This window comes from Trichoplusia ni, chromosome 4 (genome assembly GCF_003590095.1).
Source record: "Trichoplusia ni isolate ovarian cell line Hi5 chromosome 4, tn1, whole genome shotgun sequence".
NCBI lineage: Eukaryota > Metazoa > Arthropoda > Insecta > Lepidoptera > Noctuidae > Trichoplusia > Trichoplusia ni.
The window spans coordinates 18840749-18855220 of record NC_039481.1 but is presented as its reverse complement, the minus strand read 5'-3'; the positions used below and the strand labels follow the sequence as shown (position 1 = coordinate 18855220).

General features: G+C 36.4%; 1 protein-coding gene across 1 annotated transcript; it reads right to left on the bottom strand.

The window, feature by feature from the left end:
- Positions 1-859: 859 nt before the first annotated feature.
- On the bottom strand, positions 860-1756 carry LOC113493240. The gene has a single exon (XM_026871113.1). The coding sequence runs from the start codon at positions 1754-1756 to the stop codon at positions 860-862; it is 897 nt and encodes a 298-aa protein (XP_026726914.1).
- Between the last annotated feature and the right edge of the window lie 12716 nt (positions 1757-14472).

Sequence of the window (14472 nt, the reverse complement as noted above, 5' to 3'; positions counted from 1 at the left end):
GTGGTGATGGCAGTCTTTTGAATATCTGCCTCGAAAACCGGAATCTGATTGTAAGCTTTCATCAAGTCAATAGTGGAAAATACTGTACAACCAGCAATGGAGTGGGCAAAGTCATGGATATGCCTAATAGGATAACGGTCTGGTATGGTCCGCGCATTAAGCATACGATAATCACCACAAGGGCGCCAGCCGTTGTCCTTCTTAGGCGCAAGGTGCAAGGGTGAAGACCAGGGACTTTCAGAAGGACGCGCTGTGCCGTTGCTAAGCATGAGCTCGAATTCACGCCTAGCTATTTTGAGTTTATCAGGTGCCAGTCTACGAGGGGTACATGAGATAGGAGGTCCTGGTGTAGTCCTGATATAATGCAAGGTGTTGTGTTTCGGGACGGTTGGTGTGCCTGAAGGGCGTGTAATTTCCGGAAACTTGCTCAGGATGTTGTGAAAGCGCGTGTCGCCTGTCGAAACCTTAACCGAAAAAATATTAGCATTTACTAAAGAAGCACTGGCTGATAATGTGGTAGTGTTATCAATTAGGCGTTGATTGCGGCAATCTACAATTAAGTTATAAAAGCTAAGGAAATCAACGCCTATAATAGGTCTAGTTACATTTGCTACAACAAAACGCCAAGCAAAATTACGCCTTAAGCCTAGATTTAAGTTAAGCTCAATAAAGCCGTAAGTGTCGATGACGCTTCCGTTGGCCGCGCTGAGCTGAAATTCTGTTTTGGCACGACGCTCTCGAAGCGCAGAACGTGGGTAGACGCAGAGGTCGCTGCCGGTGTCTACCAGGAACTGGGTGTTCGTGCTGCGGTCGGTGACGAAAAGGCGACCTGAAGAAGATGGGCAATCGTCTGTCGCCATTAGCGACCGCCCGTGGCATTTCCCGCTTTTCTGTAGTCGCAGGGCTTGTTACACTTATTAGCCCTTTCCCCGAACTTCGCATGGAACCAGCATGTCGTGTACTTTTTATAGCTGGAGCTGGATCGGCTTCTCTGACGTGAAGATGAACGCAGTCGTTCACGCGGTCTCGAGCGGCTGGAGGTCGCGCAGCAGGAAGCACGAGTGTGCTCTTCCAACTTGAGGGTTAGTTGCTGGACCATCCTCTTCAGCTCCGCGATCTCATCCGATGGGTGTGAAGCGGTTGCACTGTGTGATGACGTCGCGGCGACGCTGCATGGGGACGTCAACTCTTGAATGCGGTCAGCCAAATCCGCAAGCTGCTCCAGGGAGTGTGTCGGCTGCGACGCTAGCACTGTCTGGATGTTATTTGGCAGACGGTTGCACCAAATAGACCTGACGAAGTCCTCAGGAACAGATGGGCCGGCCAAGTCTTGGAGGTGCCGTAGAAACTGAGATGGCTTTCTGTCTCCAAGCTCCTCGTGCGTCAGCAACTGCTTGACCTTTTTCTCATGCGAAGCAGAGAGTCGCTTGATGAGTTCTGTTTTAATTTTGCCATACCTGTTCTGGGCTGGAGGGTTTACAATGATGTCCTTCACAGCTTTGGCGTACTGGATGTCCAGGTTGTTGGTGACATGCGTGAATTTTGTGCCGTCGTCGGTGACGTCATGGCTGTCAAATTGGCCTTCAATCAGGGCGAACCACAGTTCCGGATCCTCAGGCGAGAATGGCGGCACTTTAATTTTCGCGCGATAAATTTCGCGTCCGTCATTGGACACGCGCACTGCCTTCTTTCGCCGCGTCACATGGCCGTCATTTCTCGAACCGGCTGTTTTTACAGAATCACTGCTGTCGCTCATTTTGTATCGAGTGTACCAACCTTCAGTCTTCGTGTCCTTAGGGGTCACCAGTTGTGGTGTGGATGGGTGATGTGGTGTTCGTCAAGAGGGTTCGGATAAATAAAAGTTCCAACAACTTCACTACACGTAATATTTATATTGTTCAATCACACATAGTTCACATACACACAGTCTTATAGCACAAGCAGAGCTATAGAATAGAAGGAGTGCTTGAAGGAGAAAGGTGGATAGGCAAGCGATAGTGATGACGAAAATATTAACAATAACACGCTGGTGCGTGCGGTAGCCGTACAGCATTCGGTTAGCGGGCGACACAGGCTTCGCGAGCGAGATAAGTGGCCGACTGGCGCGGCGCGGTGAGTAGCGGCGCGCGCGCCGGACGTAAGACCGATCCGGTTCCAACCGGAGATGCAACGCGTTTCCAATGCGCCTCGCCGCAATGTGTATGCCGTAGTATTAGATAATTAGTAGTTTTATGTGTACTGATATTTTGTTATTATTGTAAATATATGTATATAGGTAATAAGGCTTTTATGTATAATATATTTTAAATAAATATGAATTAAAAATGAATTTGTTACGTGTAGATATAAATATAGTAAATTATATATGTATTGTTTGTAAATGTGTGACTGAGTAGGCTACACTCTAATAAATCGACTTAACCAAGTTGGTTTCAATTTGAAACAAAAGCGTTTAGTTAATATTGTGTACATGAATATATCTGTTAAGGGAAGTTCATTCAATCTTGGGTTATTATGCTTGAGAAATCCATGTTTAAAAGAATAATTGATGCATAGAAATTGTTTGCATCAAATAAATTTTAAAGTAGAAAAGCCTTTGAACAAGAGTCACCGCTAAACTATGAAACCAGGCGATTTTATTCTGCAAGCAAATATCAAGCAATCCTTATATATTATTGTATAAAGACCCTAAAGTGTAAAATTACGAAGATAAAGAAGGGCAGTTGAAACTGAAAGAAAAATTAAAACGAAAACTACATCCACAAGTCTAATTACTAAAGGAACAGACTTAAAACTCCAAGGGGCACAGACAAAGTACAGCCCGTTGCCATAGCAACGGACAATACTGCGAGAAATGAACATGAAACTTAATTTCGCCAGTTTTCAGCAAAATATTAAAGTGCATTCTGTTGCGGGGCGGAAACGTAATAAACAAATGTTTTGCTTCGAGATATTTTTGTGTCAAAACGTGTTAAACGAAGCGTGTTCTTAAAGTTTAATAAGGAGTGTTGAGAACTGTTGTTTGTATTTGTAAGATGCTGTGGATGGATCTTTGTAGAAGTTGTTTATTAGATTATTTATGCAATGTGTTTCGATACAGTATTGAAAGAAATACGAATAGATATAGATGAATGTGACGATGGATATGACGAATAGATATTTATACGGAGACATAACTTATGTTGCTCAATGGATTAGCACTGCCATACAACGTGGCAATGCAGCCAGGGTTCTGGTCACGTTTCCCGACTTCGGCTGAGATAAAAATATCATTTTTGACGCTTTGTAAATTATTCATATTTTTTTTTGTATTGAAATTAAGTTGAATATAGTTTTTAAAATCTAATTAAGTAATAAGTAGATGTATTTTTTGCCATACTTACCTCACAGCTCCAAATATAGGTAATCTGAGGATGCACATCATTTATAAATATTTTTCTTGGTACTTGACTATCGGGCGAAGCAGAAGTAGTGAATAGAAGGAATAGGAAATATTTTTCACTTGGTAGTAAATAGATTGGCTGGGTTGTTTTCGATTTTTATCATTGTTCATAATGTGTCGAAAATTATCACGAGTTTTAATAAAAGACGTGATCAATAATTTAACTTTAAGCCTGCACGCTTGAATACAAATAAAATCGTGATTGTGTGCTTTTTCGTAGCTGCTCTTGGATCGTTTCAACCAGCTTTAAATTCTGGTGAAATGTAATTTGTCTTGGTGCCCTTATCTTCCGATTTCATTCCGAGATTGTTTAGTACTCTAAAGAGATTCTTTTGCATTCTAAAGAGGTTGTTTATTACTTTGGAATAAAACCTCATTTTCAGATAACTTATTAGTTTCTGTATTGGAGTTTAAATTTTGTTTTAAAACTGACCGATCGATTTCCTAATCCCTTTCTCCCGAATCTCAATATTAAAACTCTTTCTCATAGACAATATCTGGTTCACCTCATATCAGCCATAACCAAGATTGTCTCTTTAGACCACATCACAAGTTCAACTGAAATGAGAACCTTATTGTCCAACGTTCTAAGTAATTTCGTTTTTATTAAAACCTTCCTGTTCCCCATTAAGGTGAAAAATACCTTATGTTGTCAGATATAAGGTTGTGTATCCATGTTGGTGTGTCGGAGGGTTAACACTGTTGTGATTATTTGTCCTGTGATATAAAGAGAATGTTGGGATGATAAGCGCGTTGCGCGTTTGTTTTGAACTTGTTTCAGTAGTGTTTGTGGGTTTCATATAATTTTTATCCAAGGAACGTCTTTATTATTGGCAATGAAAATCTTTTCTTGGCCGAATATTTTTATTTAGTCAAGACCATTTTGCTGCTAAATTAATTTCATAAAAGATGCATTGTTTTAGCTTGTTCGAGTTAGTCGATAGGAAATTTTAGACGGACCTGCAAACGGCAAGGGAAAAAACATACACTTAGACAATCAGTTTATAATTAAAATAAGTTTAACTTTTTCGAAAAATAGTTTTTCATTTAACAGTAAAAAAATAGTTACCGTCCAAACTAACAACTCACAAAAATACAAACACTATCTCAAAATAAAACTCGAACGTTCTCATAAAACTCGTAATTAGGCTGAATCACCTTTTTGCCTCCTTGTAGGTGGCAGATACTCCAAAAGTTTTAACAGACGTTAGCTACGTTAGTTACATGCATTGTTGCGAGCTGGGGGTCTATCACGACCTTAAGTATGCCTCTTGCAGTTGTGGAAGAGAGATGCCGCTATACGCCGTGGAACATGCTATCTCTTTTATAACATCACGTCCTTGCTTTAAGAGGTTGTGATAGGTGCTCGGAATTGGGATCGGATTGATTGTCTAGAGTAACATTTTCTCAATATTCTTTTATTTGATATATGGTATATGATTTTGATCTATGTTATATTTGGGATGATAAGATACAACACATATACAACACTGTTACAAACATATAATTATTAGAACTTTCAGGCCCCAATTCAATTTTGTGTTAAAAAAATACTCTACATAAATTCGAAAATGAAAAATAAATCTAATTTTTCACAAATTAAACCATCATTCAACACCCATTCATAATAATACATGCCATTTATAGCATCTTTATTCATATGTTCTTTTACTCATTTGCGGACTATCCCAGTACATTTTCCAGTCAATATTTCTGTCAGGCTATGCGGCTTCCCTTGGAATGGCGGAAGCATATCATTTCCGCGTTACACGACATCACCACTTTATTTGCAGGCACGCTGATTTGTAGGTAACGGCATTTTACTTGTGTGTTGAACCTATAAATATAGAGCCTTAATGTAAAGAGTGCTTTGTTGTTTTTTCATCATCTTGCTTTTACGCCGGTTTTTGTAAGGTGTAGTAGGGTAATTGCTTAAAAACAAACAAGATATTGTTGTGAATTGCCGAAAATGAACGTTATTTTAAGATATGAAAACGATTTATTTAATGACCTCTTTTTATTTCGGATGGTACTCCTTCAGTTTTGGGCTGACTTGAAAGGAGTGTCAGACTTCTATTATCTAAAACCCACAAATTATCCTTCCTTTGCTTTTCGTGTACCAGGGCTACGGAAACCCTTTCGGACCATCCCGCTGCCCCGTAAATTCAAGAAGCCCTACCACCATCTTTTAGTAAAATTATTCCAGTTCAGGAGCGTGATGGCACACTCTCTCCCACAATGCGATACTATTACATTAAAAATATATGATTTATGATTAAATCAACTAAAAATAAGGCTGCATAATTTATACTCCTAAGTAAGCACTCCTTTCTTCATTGTAAAATCGTGTGTAATGTTCCAGAGTTTCCTTTGTAGGAACATGCACTAGCATAGTGCTAGGATTAAAGCTAACTGGATTAACTAAACATTGTAGATACAGAGCAATGTTGTGTGTACATGAGCTTCCTTATCCTTATATACATATTATAAAACAAAGTCCCCCGCCGCGTCTGTCTGTCTGTTCGCGATAAACTAGAAAAGTACTGAACGGATTTTTATGCGGTTTTCAACATTAGATAGAGCAATTCTTGAGGAAGGTTTTAGTGTATAATAAGTTTAGGTTTTGTGTAAACTAACGATATTACAACAATATTAGTTAAACATGTCGGAAAAAATTAAGCCATTCGAGAGCTTTCCTCGAGAACGCTGCCAAAACCTTTTGAGTTACAACAAAACAATGTATGGCGGGTTTGTACCTCTTTAATAGATCTACAAAAAAGTCCGCGGTGGTATATGTCTATCTTCCAAGGATAACCCACAATAACCATTTTTATGTGTTTTCTTAATACAGTAAAATTATAGGTTATTAACGAACCTATTTTTAACAATACAGTATTAATCCTTATCCAAATAAATTAGTTAGATATATTATGCATGTAATATAGAACAAAATTGCCTTTTACACTACACCAAAAAAGTTAATAGGTAATGAGTTATCGTAATATTAAAATCTGTGCGCGAGAAATTAAAAATCGATGAAACGTAGCGAAGATATCGTTGGCATCTTTATACTAATATATAAAGCTGAAGAGTTTGTTTGTTTGAACGCGCTAATCTCAGGAACTACTGGTTAAAATTGAAAATTTTTATTTTGTGTTGAATAGACCATTCATCGAAGAAGGTTTTAGGCTATATATCATCACGCTGCGACCAATAGGAGCGAAGAAAAAGTCATAACTTATATCTTCTAACCACGCAGACGAAGTCGCGGGCAACAGCTAGTTACTTATATGTTGTAAATTTTATAATCTATTCACAACTTGATAAACCTACATTAAATTATTAATAATCCTGTTAGAAACTGGTTTAAATAAAGAATAGGCGTTGTTTTAAATTTTTTTTTTTTTTATAAAATTAATGAAATACGTTTTGCTTTGCAAAAAAAGTAAGAAAAGCAACCATACCCTTTCTTTGTCCAAACTGGCGTATTATTATAATGTTTCTGACAATCGAGAACCAAAAAGGCTCAAAACACAACCTTTCTCATAAAAATAACACCCATCTATGGATTGTAACCCTAATAAGGCCCAAAAATCTCATCCGAACGATTCAAACGAGTTTCCAATTACAGAACAAAAACATTTTCTTTTCCGATTCCTGATGAGCTGAAGGCTTACAATTACCTCAAGTAATATTATTGCGGTCGTGGAAAAGAGATAGCGCTCTTCGTCATGTAGTGCGCTGTCACGCTCGCGCAATTAGAATAACATTACTTTAAGTGTGGCGGTAAGGTTTCTAAAACAATTGAAGGCCGAAGGCGTTAGCTTCCAAATATAAAGTTGTAAATCAGTGAAAACGTTTTACCGTTCTTCTATACCCTTGGTCTTTTCGTCTTTATTCGCCCTATTCCCGGCTTTGGCTTTCGGCTCTCGGCCCTCGGCCTCTTGGCTCGAACGGACGGTGTTCTTTGTAATATAACGAGGCGCTTCCCCTGAGAGACTATTTGCTGGAATTACGTTTTGTATCGGCTATCAAATCGTAAATAATGACATCTTTGTCTTTTGAGATTGTTTCGTGAATTTTGGAGCACAGCATTTGCTGTTTGAAAATAAAGTACAATTTTTAAATGGATTTGAGAAATGTTTTGTATTTTTTGAACTTCAATAAATTATAACAAGAATTTAACCGCTCGCTGGCTGGATTTGTGTAATTTATAATCCTAACCAACTTTCAGTTTTACTAAAAAGAAATGCTCTCAACTTAAATCCGTGATTCGCACATGTTTAAAAACCTAATCAATTGATGTACTAAAAACAAAATTGTCGATCAAGTTGTCCTACAGATAACGAATGTACCGAGTGTCAGTCACAGATTATGTCACTCTAGTCATTCACAAGTTCTCCAAGATAACGATTGCACGCACTGACAGATTGTCAATTAGGAGGAAATTGACATTAGGGATACCTTTGTGTAGTCATGTACGTTGCAATCAACTAGCTTAATGAGCCGTTCAATTAACAAACAGTTCTGATTTTTTACGAAATGGTGCCTTTAAGTCTACTTCCTCATAAAATTCAGCCATTTGATAAAATATCTGTCTTGTAGAATATGACGCAATATTTACGCTTTAAGAGACAGTTTTCATTTAAACGAAATAGTTGACTGACAATATACCAGTGTATTAATTATTCATGCGACTACTGTCTTGAATGTTTCTATGCTTACGTCACAACTATTGTAATGCTCCTATATTTTACAAAGAGTCTACGGCTGAATGTTATTAAGGTCGTTGGTTGAACGACGCCGTTTAGTAAAGAGGCTAGGCTATTTATGAAACGGCTAATTAAGTTACTTTATGCGTCATATTTATAATATAATCTGGAGTCATTGAAATGCTTCTCTGTCTGACGTTTTAAACATCATATTACCACATAATACTTGAATTGAAAATTTTATAAAAATATTTCTATACACATGAATTTTGACATACAAGATTTAAAATACCGTCGAAAAGAGAACGGTCTTGTGCAACGTAGCCGCGTAGCCAAAATATTTTTTGTAAAAAATCAGAGCAATAGCTCCTTATTTCATACATACAGAGAGTAATAGAGACTGGTAGAGATTAAACATTCTCGTATTTGATAACAAAAGCGTTATAATGACTACTTCAAACTATCAGGTTATCATAAACGAACATCTTAATTCGATTTATTTATCGAAATAGAATATCAGACATATAACTGGTGTTTAGTTTAAATGTAGTTAGATAATATAAGGACGCTTTGAATCATAAATCATGAAATCACATGTAATTTTGGCGTAAATCTTTCGATTTGGACATTTCTCTCATTTTCTTTAAGGTTTGGTCAGAATGAAAAGTAAAAAAGAGTTTTTATTTATTTTTAAAAATATTGGTACTATTATAGGTGTAACATAAACTATTTTTCAGCTGTATACACGTATTTAATAGTCCAGAATGAAGACTTAACTTTTTGGAATACGATCTATACAATGTAAACATATTTATCAGACCATCTACGCACACATGCAAGATTACAACAATATAAATTTAACACGTACATCCCTTTAAAACGTTTTAACCCTTAATCTGATCCCTCTCCCTTTGGTTGTAAATTAGTATTCGTCTTGGGCCTCCAAATAAGTCAGTCGCATCTTTATAGCACTGTACGGTCAGCTACAAAAGTCGATGAGAAAAACCTATACTAGATACTTCTGAAATTAATATTATGGCAGTTGTACAACTGTGAAAACGTACTAAACAGCGTGGAACAGTTCCTGCCTTTCACAAATGCAATAGCAGTACTTTAAGGCATAGAAGAAAATGCCTTCAGATTTACTGACTGTAAAATTGATCTTCACAATATTGGTATTCAATTTCTACCGTACTGATATCCCACAACTTCTATAAAACGCCATCTAGTTTCAAATTTAGAAAACTTTGTATTATGAATGCTAGACAACCCATAAACATAGGTACTTAAATGCTTTTTGTAATATACATTTTATAATATAATAGTTACATACAGACAAAGGACTAATTAAAGCTCGGGCTCATTACACGAACATCGTGGGAAATTTTGATTCGAACCTACGATCTTGGGTATAGCAGTGAGAGCCAGTAACTATTACACTTACTTTTTAGCCGCAAAGCTAACTTTCTATCTACATTCGGTTTTCGTAAACTTTTATGCTGACTGTACGTTATCGTGTGAGGATTGCTGCCTTTGTGATGCATGCGTATTGTTCTGAATAATGCATTGCTAATCTTACTGCGGGTAAGATATGGCGATTGACTGGGCCCCTAGCAGGAATGATTTCGAAATGGCTTTCGTATTAAAGCCATTATTTTCTGACGATATTGTGATTTTTAAATCCTTTTTAATTGTGACATTTAGGCTACAAATATTTACAATCGATGTAGTAAAGAGAACCGGACTAGTCCAGGAGCGTTTCCTTGTGAAATAAAAAAAAACTGAACAGTGGAAATTACATATTATTTACAGATTAACTAGAACCTATTAGTGGTTTGATATATCTCGACCAGGACAGCTTTTATTTAAAGTAAGTTGGTATTGCGTGTAAAGATCTAATTGACTGCACGGATAGCCGAGTGGTTGAGGTAACCACGCCAAATTCACAGTGCGCTACGTGTCTCGGGTTTGTGTCTTACACGAATGCTTGTTCTGAGCCTGGGTGTCTTTGTGCCTGTGAATTGTATGTTTGTGAAACACCCCGCGACACAAGGTTTAAATTCCGTAGGGCGGGAGTCGTTTAAAAAAACCCAGTCTTACCGGCATCAAAGAAAACATTACCATAATTTCGTTTCAAAAATAATCTTCTGAGATTGTTTTTTGTTTTCCGCTCAGTCATTGAGTTTAATTTTTAACCTAATCGCCTCAGGTGCGTAAGAACGCTTACATACGATCCGATTGCCTTCCACCCTGTACCGGATTATCGGCTGTCGAAACCGATTCTAGAGTATATTTCCTTGTAAAAAATCTATAATATCGCTCTATGGGAGTACCCAGTTAGTTCACTTCAGTTACTAAGAAGCGGTAAGTAATAGAAACGTGTTCTGAACTGTCCGATCGCCGGAATAACCATTTGAGTCCTGAGAATAAATTGATTTAACTTTCGTCTTGCATCCGTTTTCAATAATACATAACCAAGAAAAAACTTAAAATCTCACATTGTAGGAATGACAGCAATTTGAGTATAGTTTGATTCCCTTAATAGGAAAAAATAAAATAAAATAAAAATGTTCGTCGCACGACCACCTCCGAATCATACAGATTCAAAACGGACAGTGTGAAAACATTTCGGCTCGCTAAAACCGGCTGCCCGAAGTCCGTATGATGTAAAAGGGCTCTTACAATGTGAATTTTATAACAGCATTCTTCGCTTCGCTGGATTTTATTGTTCGTACTCATAGTTAAAAGAGCTACCGAATGAGATTAAACAATCAAGGAGATGGGATGAAAGAAATGTTATGTTTGATCATAAAGGGAATATTCTCTCTAATGTGGCTTTATGATTATTCAAACGTTGTTAGGATTTTGTAGCTTGTGGTAATACATGTATTATTCACAGCAATATTATCTTAGTTGAAATTAAACTTCAAGGAGTTGCAATAATCTATTTTTATGGTAGGGTGCCATTTTTATAGTAAGTTTAAAGAGGACTATGTATTGAATAGCACTTATTTTTAACGTATATTTGACCGTCAGCTTATAATTACGACTCCAATCCAGTTGGGTCCGAAACTAGTCTACTAACTATGATAAATGCGCATGAGTTAACCATTATATCATTTCAATGATTTTTTTTGCAAGTTTGAGAACACATCTGTGGGTATAGTTAATTTAATGCAGTTAATTTCAGGTGTCATTGTGTAATATTGCTTATAATATTTTTATATTTCACCGCCGAAGCAAAAATTGTAAAACAACCTGTATTAGACTTGAATGTGTTTAGCTGTTTGTGACTATACGTTCTGACGTCACAATATTCACATATTTATTTCTGCTTTTTATTTGTACCCTAAACGTAATATTCAGATAAAGTTCAAATATCAAAATTCCGATTACAAAACGTGCCCAAGAGACCGTTTCTAATAACGCTTTTGTCACCAAGGATCTAAAATATAGGCTTTTCCAAAGTCTAGACTGGAATGTTATTTATAACCTAGTTAGGTCTAAAAGGTTCCCTCATAGCCCTCGGGAGGGAAATAAAGATGTAAGGACCGATGTGGTAATATCTGGAATATTTCATCTCGTGCTAGATCAAATATGTTAGGATGGTTTCAGTCTAGGTGTTATTTTAATCTTCTCTCGCGATGTTAAATTTTTTTGGTAAGTTTAATGTTCTGAGTTTAAAATTATAATAAGGACTTTGTGCTTAACCGGTAGTGTTTTATAAATATTTAATACTTTTTTGTGGAATGTGTAATAATCAATATCTACGTAAGTTTTTTTGTTTTTTACTAAATTCCTCCTAAGCGGCTGGACCGATTTGAATGTTTTTTGTATATGCTTGAATGGCGCCCTGAATGGTTTAGCTTCAAAAATCGGAAAATTTTTATAAATGAAAAAATAAGACTTTAATATTTGTTTAAGTAAAAGCAGTTGTTTTAAAGGAATGCACAAACCATCAATTCTAATTGTAGCAAACCAAAACGCAAAAACACGACGTCACATGCAACCCTCAGCTAGTTACATTACATAACCGTCTTCCGCAAAAAAAACCCACATCCATACAAATGCAAAAATACGTACAATAAAATACCATGAGAATGTTTACCGCAGCTGTTTTGAAGGGTAAGGCGTCGTGTTCAGTAAACAAAAGCTTGTATGTTAAATAAACAGTGAAATAACTTCACAAATGTCACATTTTCTGTAAGAGTTGACAATCAAACTACGGTTGTGATTTGTCGTAGTGGAAAATTGGTGTTTTGTTGGTTCCCTTAAAGTAAATGGGAAATTTAACGGATGAAAATAGGAAATTTATGTATCTGTGTGATTTTAAAAACAAAACATATGATTTCTACTTTAGTGGGGTAAACGGTTTTTTATGAAAATTTAGGTGTTAAAAAAATACCATAAATTCTTACAATTGTAACAATTTTATAACCGTAGATATTTTTTGTAAATTGATTCTTGATTCTGTTGACTTATTTTTTTATTTGCAAAAAATTTCATTTGCGTGTTGTTTAAACCATGTTGCGTTGACCATACGAGGTAACAACTTAAACCAAAAATCGTCTGAAAGAAAACTTCATAAAATAAACATCATACGATTTGCAACAAACGTAATTTAACTACAAACAAATGGACACCAAGACTCTTAGGAAAGCCGACTGACGTGTTAAACGATAATATTCTCACTTTTTTTTAAGAGGCATGTATTAAAATATTTTATCTTAATTCTACAAAAATATGAAAGCATTTTCGCTCTACAGATTCTCTCTAACTTTTAGCCTACTAAAGTTTAATAACGAAGCCTTTGTCCTTAATATATCACGCTCGTAATTTTTGGGAGCAAGACAAATGGGTGACAAACATCTGTGCCTCGACTTTGCACCCCTGCCTTTAACGTCAACCATTTGTTAGACCTCTAAAAATAGATCGTAATTATTGTAGTTTGTATGAGATGTAAAGCTCGTGGCTAAGCTATAACCGCGTAAGGGATTCGATCACAGGTTAAGCTATGCTTGACGCGGTTGTTCCGTAGATGGGTGACCATCTTTGTCATAACGAGTTCCTCCGTGTTTCGGAAGGCTCGTTAAATTGTGGGTCCCGGCTGTTATTCCTACATCTTTGACAGTCGTTACAGGTAGTCAGAAGCTTGAAAAAGTCTAACAGCCAGTCTAACCAAGGGGTATCGTGTTGCCCAGGTAACTGGGTTGAGGAGGTCAGATAGGCTGTCGCTCCTTGTGAAACACTGGTACTTAGCTGAAACCGGTTGGACTGGTAGCCGACCCCAACATAGTTGGGAAAAGGCTAGGCCAATGATTTATGAGATGTAAAGCAGATAAACTGATCTTATAATGAACACAAGGTATAAGGGCAAGGCAACCTAACGCAACGATAAATTAAACACTCTATGAATCTATATAATCCTTTGCTCATTCATACAATCGCTTTGAATGACAAATTATTTTTTTTGGTATTTATATTTATAAATTTCAGCCGGGGTTCCAGAGAAAGCTATAATTAAAAATCGGTAGGCTAAAATAAAATTTAGAAAGTAAATGGTCAAACTGCTGATTAACTTTAATTTTGAATGTTGTTGTTCTAGCCGTCATGGAAAAAATACCAGTTTATCTGTAACAGTTCATGCGATATTGCCTGGTGACAGACATACGGATGCACAGAAAGACAGCGAGTAGACCGACAATCAGCCAATAGGACAAAAAAAAACAAATTTTCATGAAATTTTTAAATGGTTATCGTTTGCTACCAATCTATAAAAATGTCTGCAACAAAATATTGAGAAATGTTTTATATTGTAGTACAGATCTAAGCATTTGTGCGCTACAACATACAACTTGCAATAAATCTAGGATCTGTTGAAAATCCTCGCGTATATCTACGGAGATCTCAACAAACAATAGTTCAAACAGGAATAAGTGTAAGCCAGTTTTACTATTAAACATGATCTTCGTAAATAAGAACCAGTTTAAAGATTTCAAATGAATAAAAAAAATCGGTGTTTTTTTCTCTTGCAATTTCCATTGTGTTTGTGAATGTGCCGTTTGATAATTGATAATGCCTATTTATACGTTAAAAAGTATCGTAATTGCCATGCTTACACACCTATAAACGGTCAAAAAACATTATTCTTCAGCTGACACATTCAGATAAAGAAGTCATGAGATGGGAAATAAGATACTTTGTACCTAAAATGAAAATCGTATTTTATTGAATATTCCTTAGTTTTAGTTTAAAATCTGTTCAATGTATATTCAGGTGCAAATCGAAGCAACAAAGTCAAACTCTTCGAGTTTAACT